Source organism: Caloenas nicobarica, chromosome 17 (assembly GCF_036013445.1).
Source record: "Caloenas nicobarica isolate bCalNic1 chromosome 17, bCalNic1.hap1, whole genome shotgun sequence".
NCBI lineage: Eukaryota > Metazoa > Chordata > Aves > Columbiformes > Columbidae > Caloenas > Caloenas nicobarica.
Window position 1 is genome coordinate 570,941 of NC_088261.1, and position 27,288 is coordinate 598,228.

At 42.6% G+C, this 27,288-nt stretch overlaps 1 protein-coding gene across 1 annotated transcript; it reads right to left on the minus strand.

The window, feature by feature from the left end:
* Positions 1–2,722: 2,722 nt before the first annotated feature.
* PAFAH1B1 (platelet activating factor acetylhydrolase 1b regulatory subunit 1) lies at positions 2,723–26,530 on the minus strand. Its single transcript, XM_065647112.1, has 11 exons — positions 26,353–26,530; positions 12,641–12,852; positions 11,873–11,957; positions 9,869–9,943; positions 8,683–8,889; positions 7,109–7,277; positions 6,801–6,903; positions 6,198–6,426; positions 4,606–4,707; positions 3,854–4,010; positions 2,723–2,938 (listed from the first exon to the last, which is right to left on the minus strand). The coding sequence occupies exons 2-11, from the start codon at positions 12,670–12,672 to the stop codon at positions 2,865–2,867; spliced, it is 1,233 nt and encodes a 410-aa protein (XP_065503184.1). The 5' UTR covers positions 12,673–12,852; positions 26,353–26,530; the 3' UTR covers positions 2,723–2,864.
* Between the last annotated feature and the right edge of the window lie 758 nt (positions 26,531–27,288).

Consider the following 27,288-nt stretch of genomic DNA (forward strand, 5'->3'; position numbering starts at 1 on the left):
TCAACTCAGTCATTTTCTGTAATATTCAAATCATTAAAAGGATTACCAAGCCACCACTGTCTACAAAAACAAAGTATAATCTTTTCTTTTAAATAGCTTTCATGCGAGTCAAAAGCTATTTAAGAGTGCTATTATCAGGCAGGTCACAAGAAGCAGGAGGCGGCAGTGGGTGCTGGGGGGGCAGCTGGAACCGAACCGCAGCCCCCGCTGCGCTCCCCAGCCCTCCTGTGCTACCAACTAGGGGTTCTCTTAATTAGTGCCCCGGGCACATCATTGGTCACACCATACACAAAAGCAGGACGGTTTTTTTAAATCTTCTAAAGTGCAAGATGCTATAAAACATCAACTTCCAGATTATGTCTAAACCACAACAAATGCTGCACTTTCTAGAATGCATCTAAGACTTCCTGGGCACGGTCCGTCAGTGGCACTGGAATGTCTGGATTGCAGCCAGAGTCTCTATGGTCTATTTGGGAACACGGTCTGTATAGTCATTTTTTAAGCGATGCCAATTTTGGTCAGGAAAGTGAGAAAGCAGCAGTGAACCTCTTAACCCTCTAATAAATTTAGTTTGTAATCCAAACCAGTAACCTCATTATTGTACTTATCACAGGAAAGGCACAGGATCAGCTGACAGAAAACCTTGCAACAGTGGCAGAGTTGAGCAGGGTGTGGATCAAGGAAGCCTCCAAAGCCATCTGAACAGGGCTTCAACTTCTGATCCATTCGGGACCATCCCTGAGATTATTCACTGCTTATTCAAGGAGAAGGTTGCAAATTGCATTGCAGAAGTACTTAGCAGAGTGTTTCACGCAAGCAATTAAATGCTGCTAACATGATTTTAGTTATCGTTTGTCCTGGTAAATGGTTGGATGCTACAGGGAAAAAATGCAGTAGACAGCTTCCACTTAATAGGTACCTTTAATTTCTCATTCATGTTTAGGAATTATGTACATGAGTGTCATTTACTTTATACTTAAATAAGGTTTCTAGGTCCTATCAGGAGTTAAACAGATGTTTTACTTTACACTTGCAGATGCACTGAGGAATTTTCAGATGCACTACCTGTGTATCTGGAATTCTCAAATAGGACAAAAAGCAGCAAATTTTTCCAGTCCAAGCAGCTAACGAACAAAAAAATACTTTATTTGTGCATGCTTAACTGCAGAAACACACACTGCAAGTTACACAAACCACTGGATTTAAGAGATTAGCCTGAATGCTCAAGTGGCTCCAAACCCCTCCAAACGGGTCTCCCCGCTCCCAGCACCAACCAGCCCACCCCAGGCTGCTCACGAGTCTCTTTTAAAAGGGACAGTTTTAAAAGCCATGTATGAAACAAAATGGATAAAATAAAGCACAAATTCACCTGTTAAAACATCAGACTGGTACTTCATTATACGGTAAATTTTAAAGTGGATTTTTAAAAGACCTGGTTAGTTTTATAAGTATTGTAATTCTTAGTTATCTACAATGGAATCTGTCACAAAAATGCTGATTAAAATACTAATTTATAATATTTTCTTTCACTTCAGATCAAAATATTTAACTTTAGGGATATGCAAATTAAAAACTGTATAAACCAAACAACATAAATACTAATAACCAAGCTGGGCTAGTTTTGCTGATAGGATTTGGGTTCAGTTTTAAATGTTTACTTGAAAGCATCCTTCCCAGAGATGGACTTTGTTTTGTTGATGGTGTTTTGTTTTTCTTGTAGAAGCCTGTATCAATCTGTATCTGCCATTATAATCTAATTCTCAAGGTATTTAGTGCTTTCTTTAAAGCATTTCAATACTGTGTGCCACGGTATTTCTCAATATGCAAACCACAGTAGGTTTTTATTCAAGGTAAGGATAACCTCGTTTGCAAAAGGGTTTCCAAGGAGGCACTAAAGAAACCAAGAACCTTTGTAGAGCCCAAGCTCCTGCCAGAGTGAGGGGAGGGTCCGTGGGTGCTGCTGTGAATGGGATTGCACATCTCTACAAACACAGAAAGCAAACAGCGGGTTGTACCATGGCAGTCAGTTGGGAGATCAAGCTCTAGTGGAAATTAGATCACTAAGTTCTAGTGGGATGGACAACTCCTCCTGGAAGTTTGCCTAGCATAAAAAAAACCCAAAAAACAAACAAACAAACAAACAAAACTTAGTTTAACAGCACAGCTTAACCATTGAATGACCAAATAAAAAATAAATACATTTATCACATCAGCTGCTACTAAGATTTGTTGTCTTATTTCAGGTTTACAGTTAGTTATATAAATATACCAACCCTTTGTGATAGGAGGCCAAAACAAGTGTATTCTGTTGATTTGGCAAATGTTTCATGACAAATATTCCAGAGTTAATTAATTTCCATTAATTACATATAAGGTTCAGAAGATTCTGAATTGCAGCCTTATTATCTAGTATTCTTAGAGATTTATTAAGCACACTTAAGTGATGTTACATAGATACACATTTCCGAAAGAGCCCTACAAAACTTTTCCCAAATGAGGTCACCAATTCAGGCACCAACAGACAGCAGAAAGAAAAACAGGTATAATTATCCGACATAGAACGACACTGTCAACTATTCAGTTAAGTGCCCTATTCCAATTATCCAACTTCTGCCTTCTCCGGTCTGATGTGACCAATGCCAGCCCATGTTCTTAAACCTATGGTACTTCTAGACAACGTATGTAAATTTACAGTATACAATTTGGATTCACCATGCATGAATACTTTGTGTGTAACATTTAATAAGCTCAATCTACATCCAGAATAATTTACATGAAAGGACAATATTTATTTAAACAGAGCTCAATGGGTAACCATGGTATCTGAGTGCATCCAGAGGAAAAGGGGTCAAATGTGAATTCAATCAACGACACTCCCACACTTTTACTGTTTGATCTACACTTCCAGTAACCACATACGGTGCCGTCTTGTGGAAATCTGCGAGGAAAGAAAAGCTTATGTTAAGAATGAATCCAAAACTTGAGTAGTTTCCACTCTCACTGAATGTCATTACTTTTAAAAAAAATAATACCAGCTCAAAGACTAAATTGCACAGCTCATCACACGTCTAGTTCTGAAGGCAAATTCTCTCATGCTATAATTTTGTAAAGCCTGCAAAGCTATGTTCAGTTCAGTTCTAAAGGAGCTTTCATGGAAAAGAAATTCAGAGAAAGTTATAACAGACAGAAGTCCATAACATTGCAAACTGGTAAAACCCTTGAACATCACCAGAAGACAGGACTTCATGTATTTATACAAGAGGTATAAAGGAGTCAGCAGCCAAGAAACGTGACTTTTTCTGCTGTAGACAGTACAGGCTGTGAGCTAGTATTTAAAAAAATGTAAAGTGTACTGTTTCTCAGAAGATTCCAAAATATTTCATATATACAAATCAATTTTGGAGAAAGACCCAAGAGAAGACTGCAGAGCAAAGCTAGCTGTGGTGAACAGGGAGAGCCTGGTTTGTTCTGTTTTCACTAGGGCAAGGGGGAACAAACATCTTCAATATTTTTTCTAACTGTTTTGCTCTGCTTCCTCCTCCCGCCCTTTTTTTTCTTCCCCCCGGGCAAGCATTTGCAATGCAGCACTCCCCAGATGCACCCGCACAGTGAAGGGTTCCAGAACACCCTGGCAGTTAACGTCCTTATCCTGTGGGCAACACAAGCGGAAAAATCCAGGACACTCCAAATTCCTATCTATCCTTATTTGATTCAAATACACAGAGCACAAAACTTCCCTGGAATCCTAAATGTGAACATCTAGCTTAGTGCTCAAGTTCAGCTGGTGAAGACATAGAAAAACCCGTTATGTGTGGCTCTGCGCTTTGCAGTAGCACCGCAGAACAATACATACCCAAAGAGGTAACAAAGTGTTCGTGCGCATTGAGGGTTTTCATGCATCGTTTGTTCTTGAAGTCCCAGACACGTAGAGTCTTGTCATCAGCACAGCTCAAAATAAATTTTCCCCCAGAATGGAACAGAACGCCACGTACCCAGTTATCATGGCCCACCTTGTGCACAAGAAGAAATCAGTGAGCAGATGCGTGGTTTAAGGCTAAGCAATTTACAACTGATGCTATGGCAAACGGAGCGACTCCTTGCCCTGCTCCTGCAAGGACAGCATTTAGCTTTCCCAAACCTATCAGGACTCGAAGTTTATCTTCAGTTTCTATTATTACATCCGTATCAGCACTCCTGATAAGGCGAGTTCCTGTCCTTGAGGCACCCAACCAGCAGCCTGTGTGCGATCTGCACCAGTGCTGCCCCCCCAGCACCAGCCCAGCCCCACAGCACGGGACAGAACAGCACGTTTTACAAAGACAAAATTCCAATGACTATCGGCTTTTCTGTAGACAAATCAAGCTACTCATCACAAACACTACACCACAGCACTCCTGCACTTACACTATGAATTTTCAGATTCTTAGTATTTCTTAGCAACAACATGATCTGAAATCTAGAAGCCATTAAAACTGTGTAGTCCAGCGTTTGTCTTATTTCAATAGTTCTGGCTTCTCTTGAAAACAAACATGTAAGATATTCATTCTGTTAAAACTGGTTTTACATACACAGCTATGATCACCAGAAAAACACCAATGAACTTACAAGTGTCATAAGGCACATGCCAGTGCTAATGTCCCACATCTTAATGGTCTTGTCTCTGGATCCAGACAGCAGAAAAGGCCCAGGCTTGCCACTCTTCTTGGTCTACAGGAAATTATGTTGTAAGTTATGGCATAAATGGGGTGTGAGGGAGAATAGGAGGGAGGAAGCAGATCCATTCTGAGTGGTATTTCTTAGCAGAAAAATTACATCATATGACAGCTTACAGGTAATAAACACACAATGCCAAAGCTGAGAGTCACGGGCATTTTGTTACTAATAGTAGGAGAAATAAATAAAAACTGAAATGAATTAAACAATCTGTTAAAAGAAACGGTTCTATGTCCTGCTGATGCACAAAGCCAAATAATACTTTGAATCCACCCTTGCCTACTGCAAGATACCTTCTTCTAATAGCAGACACTGTTCAAGTAGGACCAGACATCCCCAGGCAAAAGCGTATGAAGTTCAGACGTACCTTTGTGTCCTCATCTTCACAAAAAGTCATGAAGCAAGTTTAAGAATTTTTGAAAAGTTCCTACCCTGAACTTATTTCAACTTGTAATCATGCAAAGTATGCAAAAGAGACTTAGTTCTCAGAATGTGCAATGTTTCAACTGTGAAGTCAGCATTGACTTGCTGCTTGAGGAAAGCCAAGTACTGTAACTGGTGCACAGAGCTGATCAGACAGCAGAGGGCAGGGGAGACACCGCTTCAGCTAATTATCACTGCAAGAGGAAGTGAACATCTGGAATTCAGTTTTAATTACTTCTCATTAAAAGATTATAAGGACCTTTTAAGGATGCAAGTAAAATTTGACTGAACCAATCTGTAAAATCCATCACTAGATAAGTCCCTGTCTTCAGTGTATCTACTTTTCCCCTTGGGTATTTGTGTCCTTTATGAGGAAGAGGACAAGGCAGAAATGTTTGGGATTTTTTTAAACTAGAAATGGGAGTTAATTTCTAGTTCATTTCTTCTACATTTTGTCATCCTTAAAAGGAAATTTTTGCTGACCTTTAGTAAGCATTTCTTGAAGATTTAGTAACCAAACCAGGGAAGATGTATCTGTGACCATACATATGTGGATTTTTTTTTTGGTGAAAGAATATTTTCTTGTATCATTCACTTTGTACACTAAGACATGGCGACAAAAGGTTAATTCCAGCACAGCACATCCAAGGCAGGTTCATTTCTGCATTCTGACTCTCTACATCCCCCCACACCTTTCAGTGGCTGAGCATCCTTATAACCTTTCCGTTATGCCAGACAAGCTCCCTTCCACATTTCTGTGCTGAAATCCGTGAAAGCGTCTCACTCCCAACCTTCTCTGAAACAGCGCATCGTCAAAGTTCCCCTTCATTAGAGCAAAGGTAGGGTCCTACTGTTAAACACAAAAGCACGGCTGCTGTGGAGACAGGATGGGGACTAACAGTTCACCAAGTATACTCAGCAAAAAACACTCATACACCTGCTATGTCTGACAAGCACTTTAGAACAAAGCTTAGTTGCTCTAAATACTCTCCAGTAAGTTCTATATAGAGCACAGTCACAAATCTTACTGTGTGCTTATTTGTTAGCATTGCAAACGTTACCTCTGATCCCGTAGCTTCTGATATGGTGGAGTAGGAGCTCTCGGGAGCCCAGGAAATGCATTCTACCACGTGCTCGTGTTCCCGCAGCTCAGCTTTGCATTCCTTCGTCGCTACCACCCAAACACGCACTGTCTGGTCGTTAGAACAACTGGCAATTAAGGTGCCATCCTGGTTAGGCCGCACCATGCGCACCCATTCTCTGTGACCCGTGAAAGTCTTCACACAGTAACTATACAGAAAAGAGAAATACAACATGAGTCAATTAACATTGCAATAAAACCACCTTCCTCTCATGCTCCCTTTAAACTCTTGGTTAACCACTGAATTTATATTCCTACCTGGTCCCGAGTCCTGGTGTTCTACCCCCATAGCTTCCAGAAAGATAAAGCCAGTTAGTTTTAATTAGTTGCTACTAAAACCTAAACCCCTGTGCTTAATGACTTAGAGCAGAATCCTCAAGTGAATTACTCTAATGGGTAGAATCTCATACTTCAATTCAAATAAAGTTCGCTGGCACTCAATAATTATGTGGCCCATTTCCTATAAACAGTGGTTGATGCTTGTTTTGTATAGGTACTGACATTTAGCCAGAAGTGCACTTACCCTGTCTGGACTTCCCACATTTTGATAGTTTTATCCCTTGAGGCAGAAACTATATGATCTCCATTGGGCATGATGGCTACTGAAGAAACATTATGATCATGACCTAAAAACAAAATCGACCCTTTATTAAGTGGCACTGTAACAGTTTTTACTGAGCACACAGGACTTGCTATTCATTCATCTTAGGCAAGTAGCTACAGCAGCAGTGCATGTTTTATGGAATAATCTTTACGTGTAAACTCGAGGTTTTAAGAACAACACAACTGCTCTTCACTTTACAGCCTAAATCAATTCCCTTTCCACCTTACCATGCATAGTTCTGATGCACTCAAAGCCCTGGAAATCCCATAGCTTGATGGTCATGTCAGCAGAACAGGAGGCCAGGAGTTTGCCAGTGTGGTCAAAGGAAATATCCTGCACAGAGTCTGTGTGTCCCTTAAGGGTTCGTTCAAAGTCTCCTGTCTCATAATCCCACACCTGACAAGCGAACAGAAAATTCGTTAACAGCAACCTATTACTCTTTGTATTCTCCAGCCTTACGTTTGCACTCTGCAGGCCAGTCTGGCACCTTATTCAATAATTAATCAAGCAAGAGACAAAGACAGCCCCAAAAGCCTAACAGCATAGAAAAAAAGCATTATTTTTATCTTATTTTGTTACTTACAAATTAACTGAATTCATGTGTCTTTAAAATTGTTTTTCAGCTAACTTAAAGCATTATAGACGCAGCAGGAAAGCAAGTTCCATTGTATCTAAAAGTCTTAACACCCAATACCCTTAAAAAGAAGGATCAATTTAGAAAACACTGGACGGAACAAATCCACTTGGTACAGGTTGTTTTTCTCCATCCCTTTCTCCTCAGCAATACAGCCCATTTCCTGGCAGGGGGAAAAGCGGCATCTTTACCAACCCCTCCCGGCCCCCTTGCCCAAGGTCTCCTGTGGCTGCTTCAGAACCAAACAGCGAATATTCTGGATACGAAAGAGCTATATTCAGAATGCACTGGTTTAGGGATGGCAATCCAAACTACTCTGAAGAGTTTGATATGTACACATTAGTTGATTACAGAATTTGTCAGAATTAAGATAAACATTTGCTGTTAATTACTGCAAGATAGCATGAAGTCTCCCATTGTCACCTCCTAATTAAGTCACTCTATCATTTAACCACAAACAAAAGCCTTTCAAATGAAACAACCTACAGATTTTATTGCATCTCTCTCAAGCACAAAATTAGAGATTTCTTTTAAAATTATATCCTAAAAAGCCTCAGAAAAACCCAAACGAACCAACAAAAAACCCCACCCAGCAACAAAAAGAATCCATAATTCCCATAGACTGCTATTGTTGGGAACGTAGCAGTCAGAAATTAAGCTATATAGCTGGACTGCAAGAATAAGGAAATTCACGTGGTGTATCCATAAGAGGGAGCTCACTAGGCTCCTCTCTAAGATCTCAAACACAGAGCTGCATGGGCTCAGCTGGCCCTGAACCACCCTCAGAGCTCTGTGTTCCAGTCTCCTACAGGAACTACACCAGGTCAAAGCTTTTCAGGAAACACATCGGGCTGACGCTTTTTATTTAATCTTTCCCCAGTGATCCTTTATTCTCTCTAGTCTCTAAATCCATATTAGCTTGATTTTTTTTCCTCAAGTAAGTCAAAGGACAGTAAAATACTCTTGAAGATAGTAACTGGACCAGCATAAAACTAAAATCTGTAGATTACACAGGACATCATACTCGAAAGAACTGTCCCTAGCAAAGCTAAAGCAGAATCTGAAACAATCTTCCATCAGCACAACGTGCCTCCAGCTTGAAGCACTGATGTTATGTATTACACACCCTCTGACACCATAGTTTAATTCTCTGCAGCAAACACATACCTTTATTGTGGCATCCTCTGAAGCAGAGACCATAACACTGAAAACCGGATGGAAAATTACTCGAGTGACAGGACTCCTATGTCCACTCAACGCGTACTTCTCTGGAGGACGAGGAATCCACTCTTTAGGGTCTCGTTTCTGACCAAGAGGTCCACCTGATGTGAATTCTTCCTTAGCTTCATTCAGCTTCGATTCTAATTCCATTACCTAAGTTTATGAATTTTAAAGAGACTATTCATTTCTAGTTTTATACCAAGATTAATTCACCTTCACTCATTAACAATCCAACCACCAACTGGCTCCCAAACTCACAGTGAAGCAAAGATTGCTTGGATTCAAACTCATTACCAACATTCAATAGTGTTAGTAATTCTAAAAAGCAAACCTAACTTAATCAGTTACCATTTATTCTTCTCCAACTTCCCACATATTTTGACACGAAAAAATGTTCTACAACATCAGGTTCACTCAAATACTGTACAAATATGTTTGAGTTACTATTTTGACAAGCTATTGAAGGAGGTTGTGTGAACAAAAAGGAACGCTACTACTGCAATCATTTTTTGTGTCCCTGAGATGGCACACATGTTAACCAACAGTAATAAAAGCCTTGCTATATTAACCTTCACAATAGGCAGGTCTTTATTGTTAGGGCACTGTGATTTGTTGTTGTTGCTTTTAACATGCTCTAGATCCACTGAAGCATTACTAAAAAGAGTTTTGTACTGTCCATGTGCACTACAATCACTCTAATGCACTGGAGTGAATGGTTTCTTCCCTTTAACATCACGAGCAAAGCCAACTGGCAGCCCAGGCTTTTACCTTCCTTTTAAACCAGGCGAGCCCTCTGCAGCCAGCTATTCAACCTTTCCACTCCCAACCTGCCTCAGGGCAGCCCTTTCCTTCCCAGTTGCAGACACTGCACATGCAATCCAGAAACTGAAGTCAAGAAATTCTTACAAAGAAACTGAGAGGATGTCTCTGCTAGCACTGATAGCTAAAACCATGTTGTAGAAAATGTTTTGTCTATTTCCCCTACTCAAGTCCTCAGAATTCATTTCTGAGGCATCATTTTCTAAACCCTGCATTTGTCTGACAAGGAAAATATATAACAATCTGCTCAGTGATGAATATTTGCTTTCAGTGATAACTTTCATACAAGTAAATCCATCAGACCTCTCTTTACCTTCTTTTGTAATCGTATAACAGATGTCCATTTTTTTTCCAGAAGTCCAGCATACTTCTTATCTAACTCTTCATTCTGAGGAAGAGAAGCATTTAAATGAATTAACAGTTTCTATTTCTAAAGCCTGGGGAACGGTTTCTTCAAAGACAACAAAACCAGCTTGTTTTAATAAAAATCTCTTGACCACAGAAAGAGGAATTCAAGAAAGATGATAATCAGTTTTCCTAGTTAAACAGAACAACTCTGCTTCAAATTTTAATAGCTGCAATTTACATAAACGGAATAGAGGAAAACATTTTATAATATAATTTTTAATTTAAAACATTGCAGTGGTACAGATTAAGGATGCCAGATTCTGCAAATAAGATCCAAAATCTAGGACTAAATTGTTTTCTGTCTTCATTACGTGAAAGCTTTTAAAGTGCTCTGCGTATCTGAGAATGTTGTCATGTTTTGTGACAGGATTCTTACGAAAAACAACAGCAAGCAGCACTTGTTGACTGCAAGGATCAAGATATATAGAACCGGCAATTTACTGAAGTAATTTCTGCCTTTAACTTTTTGTTGGTCACCTTACTATAGTCCCATCCAATTTTGTGCAAGAAAGTCACACGGAACTTTCAGGAACTGCATTTTCCATTTCCCTCAGGACCAGCTAGCCTATTTAGATCGCCTTTTTAACCTTTGGGAAGAGAAGACTTAATTAGGTTGACAGATAAGGCAGATAAGGGAATGGTATTAGGCTTTTCAATTATAAGTATGGTATTCCAATTTGTCGTTTCCACTTATTTATTAGATACTGGAAGCAGATTGGAGAAATTAAGTCAAACTTCAACCAAGCATTTAGGAAAAAGAACAATGCAAGATTTCAAATAGAAGAAAGCAAGGATTTATCACAAGTCAGCACATTACTCAATCCAGGTGTCTTCAGAGAAACCCACATGAAACACATACCTCCTGTGCTAATAAGTGACAAGTTTAAAAATGATACCAAGAATCATCTGACACAAAGACAAGAGAATTAAGTTGCAAGAAATGACTGGTCTAAGCCACAGCATCCATACGGTCTAACAAAACAGCTGCTTACCAGAGCTGATCAACTCACATTAACTACTTAGGCTTGCCCTCCTACTTCACCGTTAACCAACTGGTGTGCAACAGTTTCAGGCAACGATTTAACTACTGACCAATTCCAACACAAAACAGATTTCCACCATTTGCTCGGTATGATAAAAGCAATCCTGTTTTGTCTTCCTGTGTCTTAAACGCCACCATGTGAAGTCAGCCTTCAAAGCTGTCCCACACCACTGCAGGCTGCTTACAGGAGAACAGTCTTCAGTTTTCTGATTTTGTACTACAGAAAGTTTACGCAGAATTCCATGATAAGAATAAGCACAGTTAAGGAAATGAGTTACAGGGAGGGCAGAGGGGGATGGACACAACAGCAGGAAACAGAAATCAAATGTGTTAAAATTAGACACGTTTTTCTGAATATTAACCACAGAATAGCTAAGGTTGGAAAGGTCCTCCCGGGATCGGCGAGTCCAAACTCGCTGCTCAAAACAAAGTCAGCAGGAGCAGCCTGCCCAGGCCTCCAGGGAGGGTCTCAGCATCTCCAGGGACAGACTCCACAATCCCTCTGGCCAACCTATTCCAGTGTTCCATCCCTTGCACAGGAAAATAATTGTCTATGTTCAGCTGAGACTTCCTGTGTTTGAGTTTCTGCCCACTGGCTCTTGCCCTGTCACTAGCAGCATGGAGGAGAGTCCAGCTAAGTCATTATTGAAGATAAAGGGAAGAGTCTTGCTCAGAAATCGCCAAGTCACCCAATGATTATTTTTCAATTTTATGCTAAGGCAATACGCCATATGAGTTTATCACCTCCAGTTCTGAAACTGCATGAGCTAATAGGTAGGTAATACACATGTTCAGAATGGATGCCAATGCCATAAAATTATGAATTCTTTACTTAAAATACAGGTGAAGAATCTTGCTTGAACTTACCACATCTAACTCAGCTTCCTTTTTAAAGACCGAATATGCCTCTTCATAGCCATTAGACCGAAGGTAATCTGCTATTGCTCGATTTCTAAAAAACAAAGAACAGTATCTTCAGACACAATTCTGAATAAAAGGCTAGAATAATTGGTTCAGATCTTCCAGATTTTTTAAAAAGCATGATCAACATCTAAGTCTCCAATGCAGCACAACATCCAGGATTATTAGGTTTGTCAAAAGCCCAATCAAACTTCATAAATACATTTGGCAAACAGATTTTGCTTCAAGATGTCAACAGTAGGATACACTTTCTATTTTAGGTTTGGTGAAGAGGTTTTTGTTGTTTTGCTTTGTGTTTGTTTTTCCTTTTAAGTTACCAAACACTGAAGTAGCATGAATATACTTAGCAATCTGTATTGTACATAAACCCCACAGCAGATACAAAAGCGACAGCCATATCTACATATTAAAGCTGTGGCTTTACCTTTAAAGAGAAACTATTTGGGGTAGAACAGTTTAGGGTAAAAAAATTTTACTTCAGTTGAACTTGAATAAAATGCTCAGTTTAAGAGAATGTCTTGCATCATTTCACAATTCTATTACCAAATACCAGCAGTTGTATTAAAAAATAAGAATGCAGAGATCTAAACCATAATACACGGTACTTGACTGGCACGTGAGCAGAGTCACTCTGTAAAATCTATTTGGAAACAAAGGTTAGTATTTAAAGTGTAATGGAAATGCAATATAAACTTAAAAATAACCATTCCTTACAGTTCATCTCGTTGTCTTTGTGACAGCACCATTGTGGCTGTGATGTCAGGTTAACGTGATTCAGCAGTGGCTGCCTCCTCAAGATCTAAAGTCTTTGGAACCCCGGATCTACAATTCAGTCTGCCACTGAGTGGCTTCAATCAAAAATATTTTTCCAGACGTGAAATCCAATAGGAAATCCGGAGGCATTCAACACAGAAGATTCAATCCATCTAGAAGGCAGAGAAAGAAATATCATGAATTTCCTGTAAATAAGCATTCAGTCACTCTGGACTGACAGGAAGATTTCTGTACTCAGACTGCAACAAGCTGACTAAAACTGCAAATGCAATCTCAGTTGGCTACTCTGGATTATGCCCTGATAGTGCATCTCCAACCCAGACTGAGCAGCCTGCAGAGACTTGAACACTTTATTCCCCGTCTTTCCACTGTTACTCCTTCAAGAAACAGAGGCTGAAGAAGCCATCTCCAGTCACAGCCCACTTCTACTTGGGAGGCAATTCCATCATATTTTCATGTGCTGGAAAGAGCTCAGGCCTGCTGCAAACAGCCCAGTTTTTGCACTCACTGCTCCTACCAAAAAGCTAACCCCCAAATCCTCTATCCTTCTGCTAGATTTTTTATCTCCTGTAGATTTCTCTCTTCAAACTAAATCCAGCAAGGTTCATTCAGTTAATGTTCACTGCACACTAGAGATCAGCTCACGCTCTCCTACATCCTTCAAGCTTTGGGCAATAGTTTAAGGAAAAGAAAAGCAGCTTCCAGAAAGGGCCTCGTGAAGATGCTCCAGCACACTACAGGCCAGGCCCAAGGGCATCAAGGCACACTCAGTTTGTCACTGCAGCTGTGAGCAACATGATCATGAAAATAGAAGAAGTTGGCACTTCTTGCATACCTGACAAGAGTCTGTCTATAAAACATGATTTACTCAAGCCGTTAAGCAAGTTTGACCAACCAGCTTTTAGCAACAAGATAAACTGAACACGACAATACCCAAAGACTGAGGCAATGGTAGTTGGGTTTGTGAACTTGCTACCGACTCCTTCAGGAAGCACAAGTTCTCACTGCCTGTCCCTAGACATACAGGTACACAAGGTTCACTGTACAAGTTAGATAGCAGTTTTGGTAAGGAGCTTGTTTTAAACAAAAGCCTTTCTTATATAAGAAAATTGAAGAAAATACTAAGCTTGTATCATTAATGCCTACTTATCCATCACAGGGGATCAGGAGCTTGTTTCTAAACCTATCTAGACTCTGCTGTCTGCTTCAAAACAAGCTTAAGCTGCGACTTGCTTGTATGTCCCTGCTGGTGGATTTTCCGTATCAAGTGCTGTACACAATACTGCACTGCAAGCTCTTTAGGACAGGAGCACTCTAAAGAGGCAAGACATTATTTCATTAGTTTGACATCTTCCCTAACAGCTATTTCAGAAACAATTCAGCTGAAAACTGATACACAGGCTGCATCAATTCAGAGAAGAGAAGCAAACGTTTCACTTATTCTTGTCATATATCTTGCTTTCTGACATGTAAAGAGACAACTGGTTTTCAATAGATGCATCTTGCTCACTACACAGTAGGAGTATCACATACAAATTAATGGAAATGTAGTCAATATTAAAAAAAAGAATCTATTGAAATGATCAGAAGAAGTGCCCTCTAGAGGGCAATGCTGCTATAAATTTAAGTACTGAAAAATACAGGCTTATAATGGCTGAATCTCTGCATTTCAGTGTGAACAACTCTTTCAGTAGTGATAAACATTGTGGAGAACAAAATGAGACACTTCTTCATACGCAAAAGCACTGAATAGCAGAACACAAAGATTTAACCTTCCAAAATCTGCCTGGAGTACTACCATAGTAAAAATCACGGGATTAAAGCCAGAAGGTGGCTTTTGTACTATGAACTACCACTAAGCAGTGAGCACCTTGTAAATCCAGCATCGGTGCAATAACCCCAGTAAAACTGTACTCCAATATTGCATCAATCTTGTCACTGCATCTAGGAGATGCAACTATAGCACTCGCCTCAAAATAACAGCAACTGTGTTGATAAGGCGATCTTTGACATGTCATCTAGTTAGAAAGGCATTTTTCCCCCTCAAATGTACAGTAACCCCAAACCTTCCTCCTGTCCTCCCCACAGTGCACAACCCCTGGCCTGCTCCACTGCTCTGACTGAGCTGTTACCAGAAACACATCTCAGAACTCAATAAACTTCAACAGCCACAAGGCAAAGCAGCATTTCTGCTATCAGCAAATTACAGCTGATCCACAGTAACTTACCAATCAACTGATCTACAGTATCCCACTTCTCTGAAAAGTGTCTGTTCCCAGCACCCTTTTCGGTATTCCTGACTTTTTAACTACAAAGACACCCAAATATAAGGCAAAGTATTTTTAGGGCAGCTTCCTTCGTATACATCCTTTAACAAAAGACAAAACAAAAAGAACAAAAACAAACAGGAAAAAAAAAAATCCAGAAACAAAAAAAACCCACCCAAGCAAAAATGCCCAAAAAAGAAAAAGCCAAAAGGACCCAACTTAAATGACACATCTGTGCCACTTTTAGGAACAGCAGAGAATGGATGAATACTGTCCATGTGCATTGCCTTTTCCTCAGCTAGAGAAGGCTTTGTGACATACAAACCTCAGCAGAGCCAGACTAACCAGTCCTCCATCGCCTATCAAGGGTCAGAGTCACCACGGCGTTACACACGCCTGCAAACAACCTCAGGAATGAGAGGAAGCAAGTGTTCAAAGAGAACCCTTGGGGAAAAACAAACAAACACAACACAACCAAACGAAAAACCCCACAAACAAACAAAAGCCACAACCACCACCAAAACCCCCACACAACTGGTTAGTGCCAAGGCACCCAGCTGAGTCTAAGTTCACACTTGTAGCGGACATCACAGATCTGATACCACACAGGAACCACCCTCTTCCTGAGGGTAACTATGGCATCCCACCAATTCAAACGCCAGTTTCTTCTTCCCGACTTTAAACAGTAGATCCTTATACCGATGTATATCAGCGTGGTTCAAGTGCTTCCTAGATTACAGGAAAACTTCGCGATAACTTAACAAGAGACTTGCTAACCACAGCAGTAAGACTTCAGCACATCTACACTAGCATCAATCGGTGGCATATAGACACCAGAACGTTATTCCAACTTCATCATGAACCAGTATTCCTTGCAGACATTCATAGGTTCTAACCAGACATTGAAAGTCACCTCAATAAGGCGGCAAAGAGTAATGCAGAGAAAGATGTATTGTGTTATAAGGCCTTTACAAGATTCAGAAGTTCAATTTTACAGGCTTCTTTCACAGCCTAAGTTACTCTGACTACTTAAGCGAGGGCTCCCATCATCCAGAAAATCCCCATCAGTACCATGACCAAAGCCAGTCGCACCCACTGGAACTCCAGGCTCAGAATCTTTATCATTCTGGTAATTTAATTCCTCAAGCCTACAGAAACATTTGCTTACTAGCTACTAAGAATACGTTCTTAAGCACTTTTCCTATCTACCGTAATTCCCACAGGCACATTCATCCCTCCTGTATTTTAATGTTTTCTCTCTTCTGAATTTTTAAAAGTTAAACCAAGAAAAGAAGTTTTAACATCATTCCTCAGTTCACAACATGAGCAGCAAACACTGAAGGAGATGAGCACCACCCCAAGTTCACCTTGCTGCTGTCTGGCACCCTACCAACCATGGCTGACCAGTCTGTTGTTGGAATACAAGTGCACAGCTCCTCTCAGAACCTGGAAATAAATTAAATTTCTGCAGTTTTAATCATCGTTGCTTAGGCTCCACAAACAGTCTTCCCCACAAACACACAAACAAGATACGCTAAAGATGTAGCTGTAGCTCATTATATGTGAAATTAGAAGAGGTAGATGGCATGAATTACAGAGCACACGTATTAGCAGATACAGAACAGACCAACGCCATTAAACTCTGAAAGCTTAAAGAGCTGAGCACTGTGCACTTTAAGAACAGTAAACTCTTGCTTTTCTTTGCAGAACCCTAATAAACTCAACTACAAGATCATTTGTTTCCTACGTATCATTGTGACAAAATAACGTATTTAATGATATTCTACAAGAATACTTCTTTGAAGGACACAATATCTGAGATCATGTTCTTGCCAGGTTAGGCATGCCTAACACTAAATACCTGGCTGTTAAAAAGGCATGTAAGCCATTACAAACACAAGGAACACACAATTGGCTTCACACTATGAAATCGGTTACAAAGTTCTACATTGCTCACATTTAGCTTCAAATTTAAATCGTAATTTGCAATAATTTAAAGTCCAAACAACCTGTGTAAAACTCAGAACAGTCTTGAGTGTCCAGCTACATGCTGTCAACTTTCAAACAGTTTCTCTAACACATTCTACTGTTCTCAGATGTTTTGCCTGGAAGAAAACTCCGTATGTTTTCGCCCGAGTTTGTTAAGGTATCTGGAATCCTAGCTCATTAGCCTCCTCTCTTCAGGTGGTTTTTCAATCCAGTGAAAGGAAAGTCACTTATGAAGTGCTAGCAGAGACCAGAGCCACCAAAAGACTAATTGAATTGATATAATAAGAAAAACGCTTTGAAGTTGAGACCATTCATTTATGCATTACTAAAGTAGAAACTCTTGTTGCATTGTCACTTGCTACAGGGCTCTCACATTAGATCCTTGCAAAGTTTTTCAACAGTGTATCTTGTTTCAAAACATAACCACTTTAAGTCTTCTTGTTAATTTGGGACTATTTGCAAGCAGTTAGAGCTACAGTCCTTTATGGGAGAACTAGATTAAATGAATTGTTCTCTTATACCTCAAGATTATACTCCTAAATTCTAGCAAGTATATAAGAACACTTCCTTTTAATCTAGACTAATTTTTCATAGATTCATAGAATGGTTCAGGTTGGAAGCACCTTAAAGATCATTCAGTTCCCCCCACCATGGGCAGGGACACCTTCCACCAGCCCAGGTTGCTCCAAGCCCTGTCCACCCAGGGCTGGGGCATCCCCAGCTGCTCTGGGCAGCCTGTGCCAGGGCCGCCCCCGTCCTGGGGAACAATCCCTTACATCTCATCTAAATCTCCCCTCTTTCAGCTGAAAGCCATCACCCCTTGTCCTGTCACTTACACGCCCTTGTAAAAAGTCCCTCTCCAGCTTTCCTGTGGAAAGTACCCTTCGGGTACTGGAGTCTGCTCGAAGGTCTCCCGGAGCCTCCTCTTATCCAGCTGAACACCCAACTCTCCCAGCCTCCTCCAGCCTCCGGGCTCACTCCAACACAGCCGTGTCCTTCTTATGTTATTGTTTTTAACAGCCTCATTTTGTTTTAAACCCAGTAAGCAAAAAGCTGCTTTGTCAAACTCAACCCACAAAATAGGGCAACTCTTCCCACAAATGTACTCGAGAAACAGATTCCACAGAAGCTGTCATTTAAATACAAACCTAATTAAAAGTAATAGCCGTATTTCTTGGACATAACTACTATGACCTGAAAAGGTTTTTCAGAAATCTGTATCTATCTGTTGAAAGAAAAACAGTAACAAGTAAAATAATAATAAAACCCCACAGTTCATTTTCCCCTCCCTTCATCTCCCCCCAGTTGCGGCAGAAGAGCACGTAACCAGGATCATCCTGAGAACAGCCATGCGGTTCTGCCGACACTGTGGCAAACACCTTACCCCAAAAAATGCTGCAATTCCTCACCTGCTAAGCCAGCAGGGGTAAGTAAAAGAATACAAGAAAGCTACTCATTTATGAGCTGGGCTAGTCTTTTTTCTATTTTTCAGCCTACATCTGTAAAGCTAGCTGAAGGATTGTGAAAAAGTGAGCTCCATCAACTATCTCATTTTGGAAAAACAAAACAAAACGCCAATCTGATCTGAATTACAACTCTGAGTCTTATTTTTAATTCACATGTTTACTAAGCCTATTATTCTGCAATTAAGTGAAGTCTTAAAATGCCTGTAGGTCTTAAACACAAGTGCTTTGCCAAGTATATTAATATAGTATTACGCATAATGTAGCATTCTGTGCAGTGTTTGTTCACATTTTGCAGTAAGTTACCAAAAATATTTTCCATTTCAGTTCAGTTCAAAGTTTATCAATGCAAATATATTTTAACACAAAAAGTAGAAAAGTTCTATGCCTGTTTTCTTATCCATTTCACCTACTTTTACAGGTTAATTGAATTGACTTTGCTAAAAACCTGATACTGTGGTTTACTTCTGAAAATAATTCAGCAATAAATCCATGGGGAACTAGAAAGTAATCTATAGTAGATCAGGTATAGTGCTGATGTTCCAAAGACCTGGAATGCAGGCTGTAATTACACCTAAAAATAAGGCTAAGAAATATCATCAGGATGCTATAAAACAGGAGCAAGTTAACTACTCTATACTGTATGTTCCCTAAACACATTTCTGTCCAAATTAGCAATGTGCATTTTAAATATAAACTCATATGCTCATCTACTTTTCTGTATTATGTCAAGTTATAATCAATCACTACTTAGCAGATCACTGGCAGTCACCACCTACCTCTGGAACTGTAAACCAACAAAAGACACTTGGGGCTTTTTACCTTCCCAAGCACCAACGCTATGCGACTTTTTTATACATTTGGACCAAAATTGCTAGGATTTTTTTTTTTTTTTAAAGAAGTCTTTAATTCAATCTTGAAAATTATCCTCTATCACTTCGGTTTCGCAATTCTGACAAAGCACAATACAATAACTCAAGCACACAGTCACACCGGGAGGAGGGTCGGGGTTACACTGGATCAGTACTACAAGCTGCTCCAACCTTGTGCAGAGCAATGCGCAACGCACATAGGGGTTTATCTGGATGACTGCAGCAAGATATTTTTCAAAAATTGTTTTTGCCAGGTCAAACAATACACGCACTTTACAACAGCAATTCTAGAACACTGTATTTCAGCTACTTAGCTGCTGAGCTGAGAGTGCACATACTCAGAACAGTTTCTTATGGTTGGTCAGCAGTCATGTACTGGATGTGAATTTTGTTCTTTTCAGGTATTCCCCCCATATTTTTCTGGCTTGAAGGATTAAGTAGTAGACTTACAAACTGTAAAGGAGGTTACAGGACCGTAACCAAATTTAAATATTGCAATTATTTAACTGTCTCTTATATTGGAAATGTGATGTTAACAAAAATGATTGTCTATCGATTGAATTTATGTATGAAAAAGGTTTGGAAGGAAACTTGAAGGAACACCTACGCTAAATCTTTAGAAACAGAAGGTCAAAACCCAAAAAAATCCAAACAAAAATTCAGACTTCCACTCTTCAAATCATGAGAATACTCTGTTAGTACTTTAGCCGTTTTCAAAGCTCGTTGAACAAAAATGGCTTAACAAAAGGGGAAAAAAAAGGGGAAAAAAAATGAACATCATAATTGTCACACATACATCTTACCCTACTACAGGCAACAGACTTTAATCTTTCATGATATTGGTACCAACGTAATGAAATCAGGGTTCCTGTAGAAGGTGTCTCATCTTTCTTATCAGCCATCTTCACCCACTGCACTACAGGCTCTAGAGACACCGGGCAGCAGAGCACGATAGTCACCACCATCTCCAATCTCATTGTGTTGATGTACAAATTTGCAACAGTGATATGCTGTGGTACTGGAAATTATCAGTAGTACCCATCCCAGCCTTACTAGGGTGACAGCACCATGAAAAAGAAAAATTCCAAGTTCGTTGGAACAGTGTTAGCCATTCACAAGATTCCACTGCAAAAATGGCACGTTTGATGTTAGAACTTTAACCCCATCCTCACAGCCGTGGATGAACATGAGGGTCGGAGCTCCTCTGTTCAGGTTCCCCCAACCTAGTTTGTGCTTGCTGCCTACACACCCAGCTGAGTGAGAACCAAAAACTTCTACCATTACTGATTTAATAGACACCATCTGTTTCAAAATACATACACTCATTAATGACATCATCCTCTTAATAGATTGTGAAGACACTAGCATTTAAAGAAAGCAAATTGTTTATCCGACCTTTTCCTTCATCCCAAAACCCAAGTGAATCAAGCACAAGACACTGTGCTTGAACGATGCCACGTTGTTTCTTTATGGAAGGAACAGTCGTTTATCTACAGGTAACCAGGCTAGATGTTTCTAACTGATTTTCTGCTGGTCTTAAAGGAGGATAAACTTAACACTTTCGATTTAGCATTAGGCTACCTCCATGCAGAAAAACAAGGCAGAGGCAATCTACGGGAGGGGCAATGATGAGACCTGCCTAATTAAACCAGAAGAACTTAAGATGTGTGGAGTGCAATAGGAGCAATTAACACAGATCCAAGAGGGAAGGTATAAATCTCAATCCTGAAGGCTGCTGTGCTCTCTCAGATGTAAACTAGCATGGCACATGCCATAAAAGCTGTTCCCTTGAGCCCTGGCTCAGAGGTGCTGCCAGCTGAGTCAGCAGCCAGCGCTGCCCAACAAGAGGTGCCTCAGAAAAGTGTATCAGCCAGGACCTCTTCAACAACAGGGTGGAGAAAATTACAGGACACACATTTGCTGCAGCACCACCTACAAACCTCAACCGCAATGGATTGTCCCATAACTGGAAATACCTTTCCAAGACTGCAGCAACTAGTTACTGGTTAAAGATACCAGGTAAAGTCGTCCAGAATCAGTAAAATTACCACCACAAAGACGTATTTATGACATTTACTTAGTCACACTCCCTATCCAAAAGTCTATAGGGAGCCAAGTGAAACTGCTGGGCTCTCTCAGAAGCAGAACCAATAAGGGGAAAATGGCAAAAGTACTTCTAAATGTATTAGCTAATAAGCACTTTGAATTCATAATGTTGATTTTTTTAATATAGTTATGCATGCATCAGTGCACTCAATGCTGCTTAGTATGACAAAGCTGTGCACACATGATTTGCTTCGAGGAGGACTCTGTGTTTATGGTACTGGTGAAATACATCACAGCATGTATTATGTTGTAAGTAACATTTTTCTTTGAATTTTATTTACCAGTACCTGCCAGCGTGAAGTGATATGATAGATGGTTTCATGACAGTGAACTAAAAGCAAGATAGCCTAAGTCACACCTATCTAATCGCCTAAACAGAGAGCATGAGGTTAAAAAGAAAGAAGAATGAGCTTTCAAACATGCTGAAGGAGACAAGCATTTCCTCATCCAAGTCCTGCCTCAATGAGTACTAAGAAAAGGCTCTTCTTCAAACAACTAAATTAGATATACACATTGGTTGAGGCTAACCCACAGTACCTAGCACATTCACCAGGTTAGAACTAGAAATAAGTTATTCATCAGATAAAAATCATGGTTCTTTCAAATGTTTCTAATATGTAATTCTCACCAGTAGGTCTCAAAACATGGTAAGAATGAGGAAAAACACTGTTCTAAAATAACTAGTACAAGACATTGGACTCAAACTAAGCTCAGGGCACTGCAAGGAAGCCGACCCAACACAGCTGCAGCTCAAACCGCAACACCAAGCTGTCAGGAATGGCACCAGGCGTCCACACACACGGAGGACCGCGTGTGCGCTCCTGCTGCCTTGGACACCACTGAGAGTAAGAATTCCGAAGAAATACCTTCATGTACTTGAAAACTAGTTTTATATTAGGTCAGGATTATGTCTTAGCATAAATGTCTATTTTTAAAAACTTAAATGTAACCTACTCTGTCAGGCAGATCAAAAGCCAAAGTGCCATCACCCATCAATAAACACCTGTGCTCCCAACACCCAAAAGCCACATTAGGAGCCCCACTCCCCTCGTGTCAGGTAATAAAGTAGCTCCTGAGAAAGCCATTCAACCCAGGCAAGGCTTCATCAACCCAACGTACTTGTTAGTAGACAGGTTGTTCTGCCAATGATATTTAAGCTCTTAGGAGAAAGAAGAGATCAGTTGTAACTTCATCTCCATGCACAGACAGTACATAACTTACTCCTCTATAATAAACCTCTCAGGAGAAACCCAGAACCATTTTGATTAACAAACATGGCTCTGATACTTGGGAAATATCTTTAATTGCCATCACAGATTACATGTTATAGGCTGGAAACTCCTCCGCATCCTATATGAAATCTGAAATTCTTATTTACTAACAATAATTACAGATTTTTATTGTCATCTTGATTTCTTAAATTCGGGCCTGAGCAGTTCTTATTTTCAGGCTGACAAGTATTTCAGTCTTCACATACTCTTCAGCAGCCTTCCCGCAGTCTTTGCCTTTAGTTCAGAGAACAGGCCTGAAGTTCACAGAAGTAGGGAAAGCTGACTGAAAGAAAACTATTCAAGAGCTGCTCCCCTCCATACTGCAGTAATTGCAACCACTCTAGTTCATGAATGTCAGAAGCAGCTACAGAGTACATTTATTTACAGGTTGTAAATGAACTTTGTAACAAACATAAGCGGTATATTTCTGAGCTATAGGGCAGCAGGGGTTTTCCAGCTGTTGTTTGCCCAGAATATTTTACAAGGTGGTACAAACACACTATAATTAGCACTGATGGGAGTCGGCTAGAGAGTTCTTGAAGAAAGACAAGGTTGGACCAGTGGGCAAGACAGTCAACAGATGTCAATTCAACAGCTGTCCCAACGATAGCGAGGAGGATAGACAAAAAAGTTGAGAGCGGACAGAGCAAAACCGAGCACTCACGGCTGGGTGGAGCATGGGGAACAGCGCGGGCAGAACAGTCAGCAGCACACGTGAGACAGACCTTGTGTGCAGCCATGAAGGTATTAATGCCTTCGCTTTTGTCTAACAGGAGCTAACAAGTTACTCCTGTACAGAAAGTAACTGTCATCATTTCAAGGACAAAAATCAACCAAACTTGTAAGGAGGCAAGTGTTTGATTGGGTTCTTCATTACTCTTAGCCCAGATTCATTTTTAGACACAGGCATTGAGTGAACACATCCATTGAACCCTGTAACATCTACTCTAAGTATATGAACTACATCTTATAAAAATGTCACTACTCTTTAATTTAATTTTAGGCCAATTAAAACCAAACGCAGTCTCATCTGTGGGCATGTACCATCAAAAACTGGGCTCCAGAAATGAGACAGACCCAAGAAAAAGCAAAACCTTCACCTGCTTCAGAATCATTCATGGTCCGTGTTGTACCTGCTCTGATTAGCACTGATTTGAGGCAGAATGTCCTCAGCCCCACCTGGTACAGGGGAGCATGGCCCCCGCAGCCCCCATGGCGCTCCATCCGTCCCCACTCTGTTCCCCAAGGCCTTTGTTCAACGCTCCCACACAAGTCGGACACCGGGCATCTGTGGTACCCCACCCCAGGAGCGGCACCGTAACGCTCTCACAGAGCCACATTGTCCAAAAGGGCTTCTTGAGGTGTTATTTTGAATGAACTCGGCACAATGAGGGCAATGCAATTAAGGCCATAGGAGTTACTCTACCGGGGGCACCAGAGAAAGCAGGTATTGTCTTTTTGTGCGCCCACTCATAACCCGCTCTAACCAAGAAGTTATATGAACAAATAACAGCACTAAGCAACAATACGGGGGGTTCTCTGTATTTTAGAGAATCTTGTGCGTAAAATACCAGCACAAAAATTATAATTTCTATCTATAAGTGTAAATAAAATAAGTTCAACAAGTGAATATCTGAGTCGATAAATTGAAAGGGTTATCAGACAAAAAAAAAAAAAAAATCTGGCTTTGCAACAGTGACTGGTCACTTCTCACTGTCAGACAAATCAAGATCCACCCTGCAGAAAAATCAGTCTCAAAACAGAATGCGAGATTTGTTTCATTTCAGAAGGTTCCTGCACCATTAGATTCCTCCCTAAAGAAGAGACTTCATTGTTACGGCAATTAGTATTCCTCCACCCCAGCAAAACGCAAGCAAGGGAAAAAAAAAAAAAAGCTCTGAAAGGGTAATCTAGCCATTTCGCAGCTTTGCCTCCTTACTCCACCCAGTCTCTTCCCTGCTCAATGGCTGCACACAGCATCCACAAACATGGTCATATCAAAGGAAACACACAAAAAGGAGATCCCTAACAACAAGCTAGAAATTTGCAATAAATCTTGCTGTTTGAAAATATTTTCTTTGTTTAGTTCCCTAACATAATTTTCCTATTTAACAAAATGACTCTAAGGGCAAATAACACTTTGATAGCAGACCCTCCCTCTTCAGAAAACCAGCCGAATGCTGCACAATCATTTACGAAATGATGACCACTGAACATAGGCTCCTTAACCCCCATCTCACTAATACTATATATTAAACAATATTGTCATAGGAATATACACTTAAAAGAATCTCCACATAAATGCATAATTCAGCCAGGTCAATATGCCCAAACATTTATTTATAATAAAATAATGTATATTAAAGATTTTTAATATAGCTTAGATCAGCCTTCCAGCACCTCCTGGTTAGATAATTCATTCTGAATTGACTTGACCTGCAACAACCAAGCCCTCTGCTGCAGCACTATCAGCAGGGAAATGCTACCAGTGATACTATGGCAAAGAAAGGGAAGGTGTCACATTATTATTGGTTTTAAAGGTCAAGTTTAACTGCACCCACCTTAAACCAAAAGAAAAACAAAAAAAAGGAAGAAAAATCTCACACCCACAGAAGTGGGTAAACCCTGAACTTTTTCAGGGAGGCACCACTCCCACCCCCCAACTTCCATCAAAAGCTCTGCCTGCGTATAACCTCCTGCCGAAACAAAACCTCGAGAGCAGCAATAAATAGAGCATTTTAGCAAACGAGATTGCCATTAAAAGGTTTTCAAGGGAAGTCTGTGTGTCTGTAGCCACCCAGGCAGCGATGTGACCCCAAGGAAGAGAGATTACACCTCCCTCCCCCGTTCCCACTGCAGCTGGCTCTGAAGGGCTGAGCCACCTCCTATCAACGCTTTCCCTGATAGATCGCTGCATGAAAACAGGCTGGATGCGAAACAAATTCCTAAAATAACACCTGCTCCTTTCCCCTGTATTATCAATTCCCGTTTTGTTTGCAGTGCTCTGGAGAGCCGGGCCCGCCCGCCTGCCCTGGGAGAGGGGCCCGGGAGGGATGCTCGGCATCGTCCCCAGCAAACGCACCGGCCTCCTCGCCGCACACGGTTTTTATGTGCGCCTGGCCCAGCGCCTCCTCCCGGTATCTTGCTAAGTCACCAGGAGCGGCGAGGCGGCCTGAGGGGGAGGCCGCGCAGGCCGGGGGGCCGGAGCCCAGCGGGGCTCCCTCCCCTCCCCGCCCGCTCCCTTGTCTGGCCCGCTCCTCCCGCGCCCTGTTTTCCTGCTAAGTCACCGGCAGCGAGGACGGCGCTGAAGCCCGGGAAGGGCCGGGGCCGAGGCGAGGGAGCCGCGGCCCCCACCCCACCCCGCCGGGCCGCGGGGACCGGCCCCCGCCCGCTCCCGCCCGCCCGCCGCCGGCCTCCCCCGCCTCCTCCCGCTGCCTCCTCACCAACGGGCGCGGCCGCCATTTTGAGAGCGAGCTTGAGGGAAGGAGGGAGGGGGCAGGAGAGGGAGCGGAGGGCGGGGAGCAGCAGCGCAGAGAAGGGGGGAGCGGAGCAGAGCGGAGCACCGCGCCGGCCGCGCGGCCCGCCGGGCCCCGCCGCCGCCCGGGCAGCCTCCCGCGGGGGGCGACGGCGGCCGGGGGACGGGAGGGAGGCCGGCAGGAAGGGGAGGCGCGGCCCCGGCCTTACCCGAGCCGCCGCCGGCGCCGCCGCTTCGCTGTGCTCCGTGGGGCCGGCGCCGCCCGCCTCTCCCATTCACCGCAGCGGCGGGGCGGGGCGCGGAGGGGGCTCCCGGGGGCTCGCGCCGCGCCGCTCCGCGCTCTGTCAGTGGCGCCCGGGCCGCCGGGAGGGAGGGAGGGAGCGGCGCGGCCCGCGGCGGCACTGCGCAGGCGCGCGGCGGGGGCGGGGCCGCCCGCCCGCCGCCATCTTGGGAGGCTGGGGCGCAGGGCGCGTGTCCCGGCCTGCCCCGCGCCGCCGCCTCCCGGCCTGCCCCGCGCGCCCGCCGCGGCCTGCGCGGCACCGGGAAGCCCGGGAGCCCCGGGAACCGGCTCGGGAACGCGGCCCCGGGGCCCCTCCGCCCACAGCCGCTGCAGCGCCTCGCACGGGCCCTTTCCCGGACGCACGCGCGCCTCGCGCCCCGGCCGCGCGGTCACCGCGCTCCGCTGCCCCGCGCAGCTCGCAGTGCTGCCCTCTGGCCTTCACCAGCCGGGCAGCCAGCGCTGAAGCCGCGTTAGTGGTGCCCGTGAGTGGCAAGAAAGCTGCAAATATCGGCGAAGAGGCCGATCCTACTGGAGCGGCTATGAAGGGGAAAGAAGGCAGAGGGAGCTGGTGTGGGTTTGTGTGGCGCGGGCCGGAGAGCGGCCCGGGCTGCGCGGGAGCCCCGCGGAGCGGCGCGCGTGGAGTGCCGCCGCTCTCCGTGGGCAGGTGCGCGCAGCCGCGTCCGCGGCGTGTCCTGGCGGGAGTGGAGCGTGCTCCCCAGGCCGCGCTGCTCTAGGAGTGCCCGCGTCCCGCACACCGGGGCTGCAGGTGTGACAGAAGCACGTGTGTCGTTTGTGGCCGGTACCTCTGCGTGACTGGAGATCCAGGAACTCCAGATTCTGATGCATCGAGGACTTTGGGATGCAT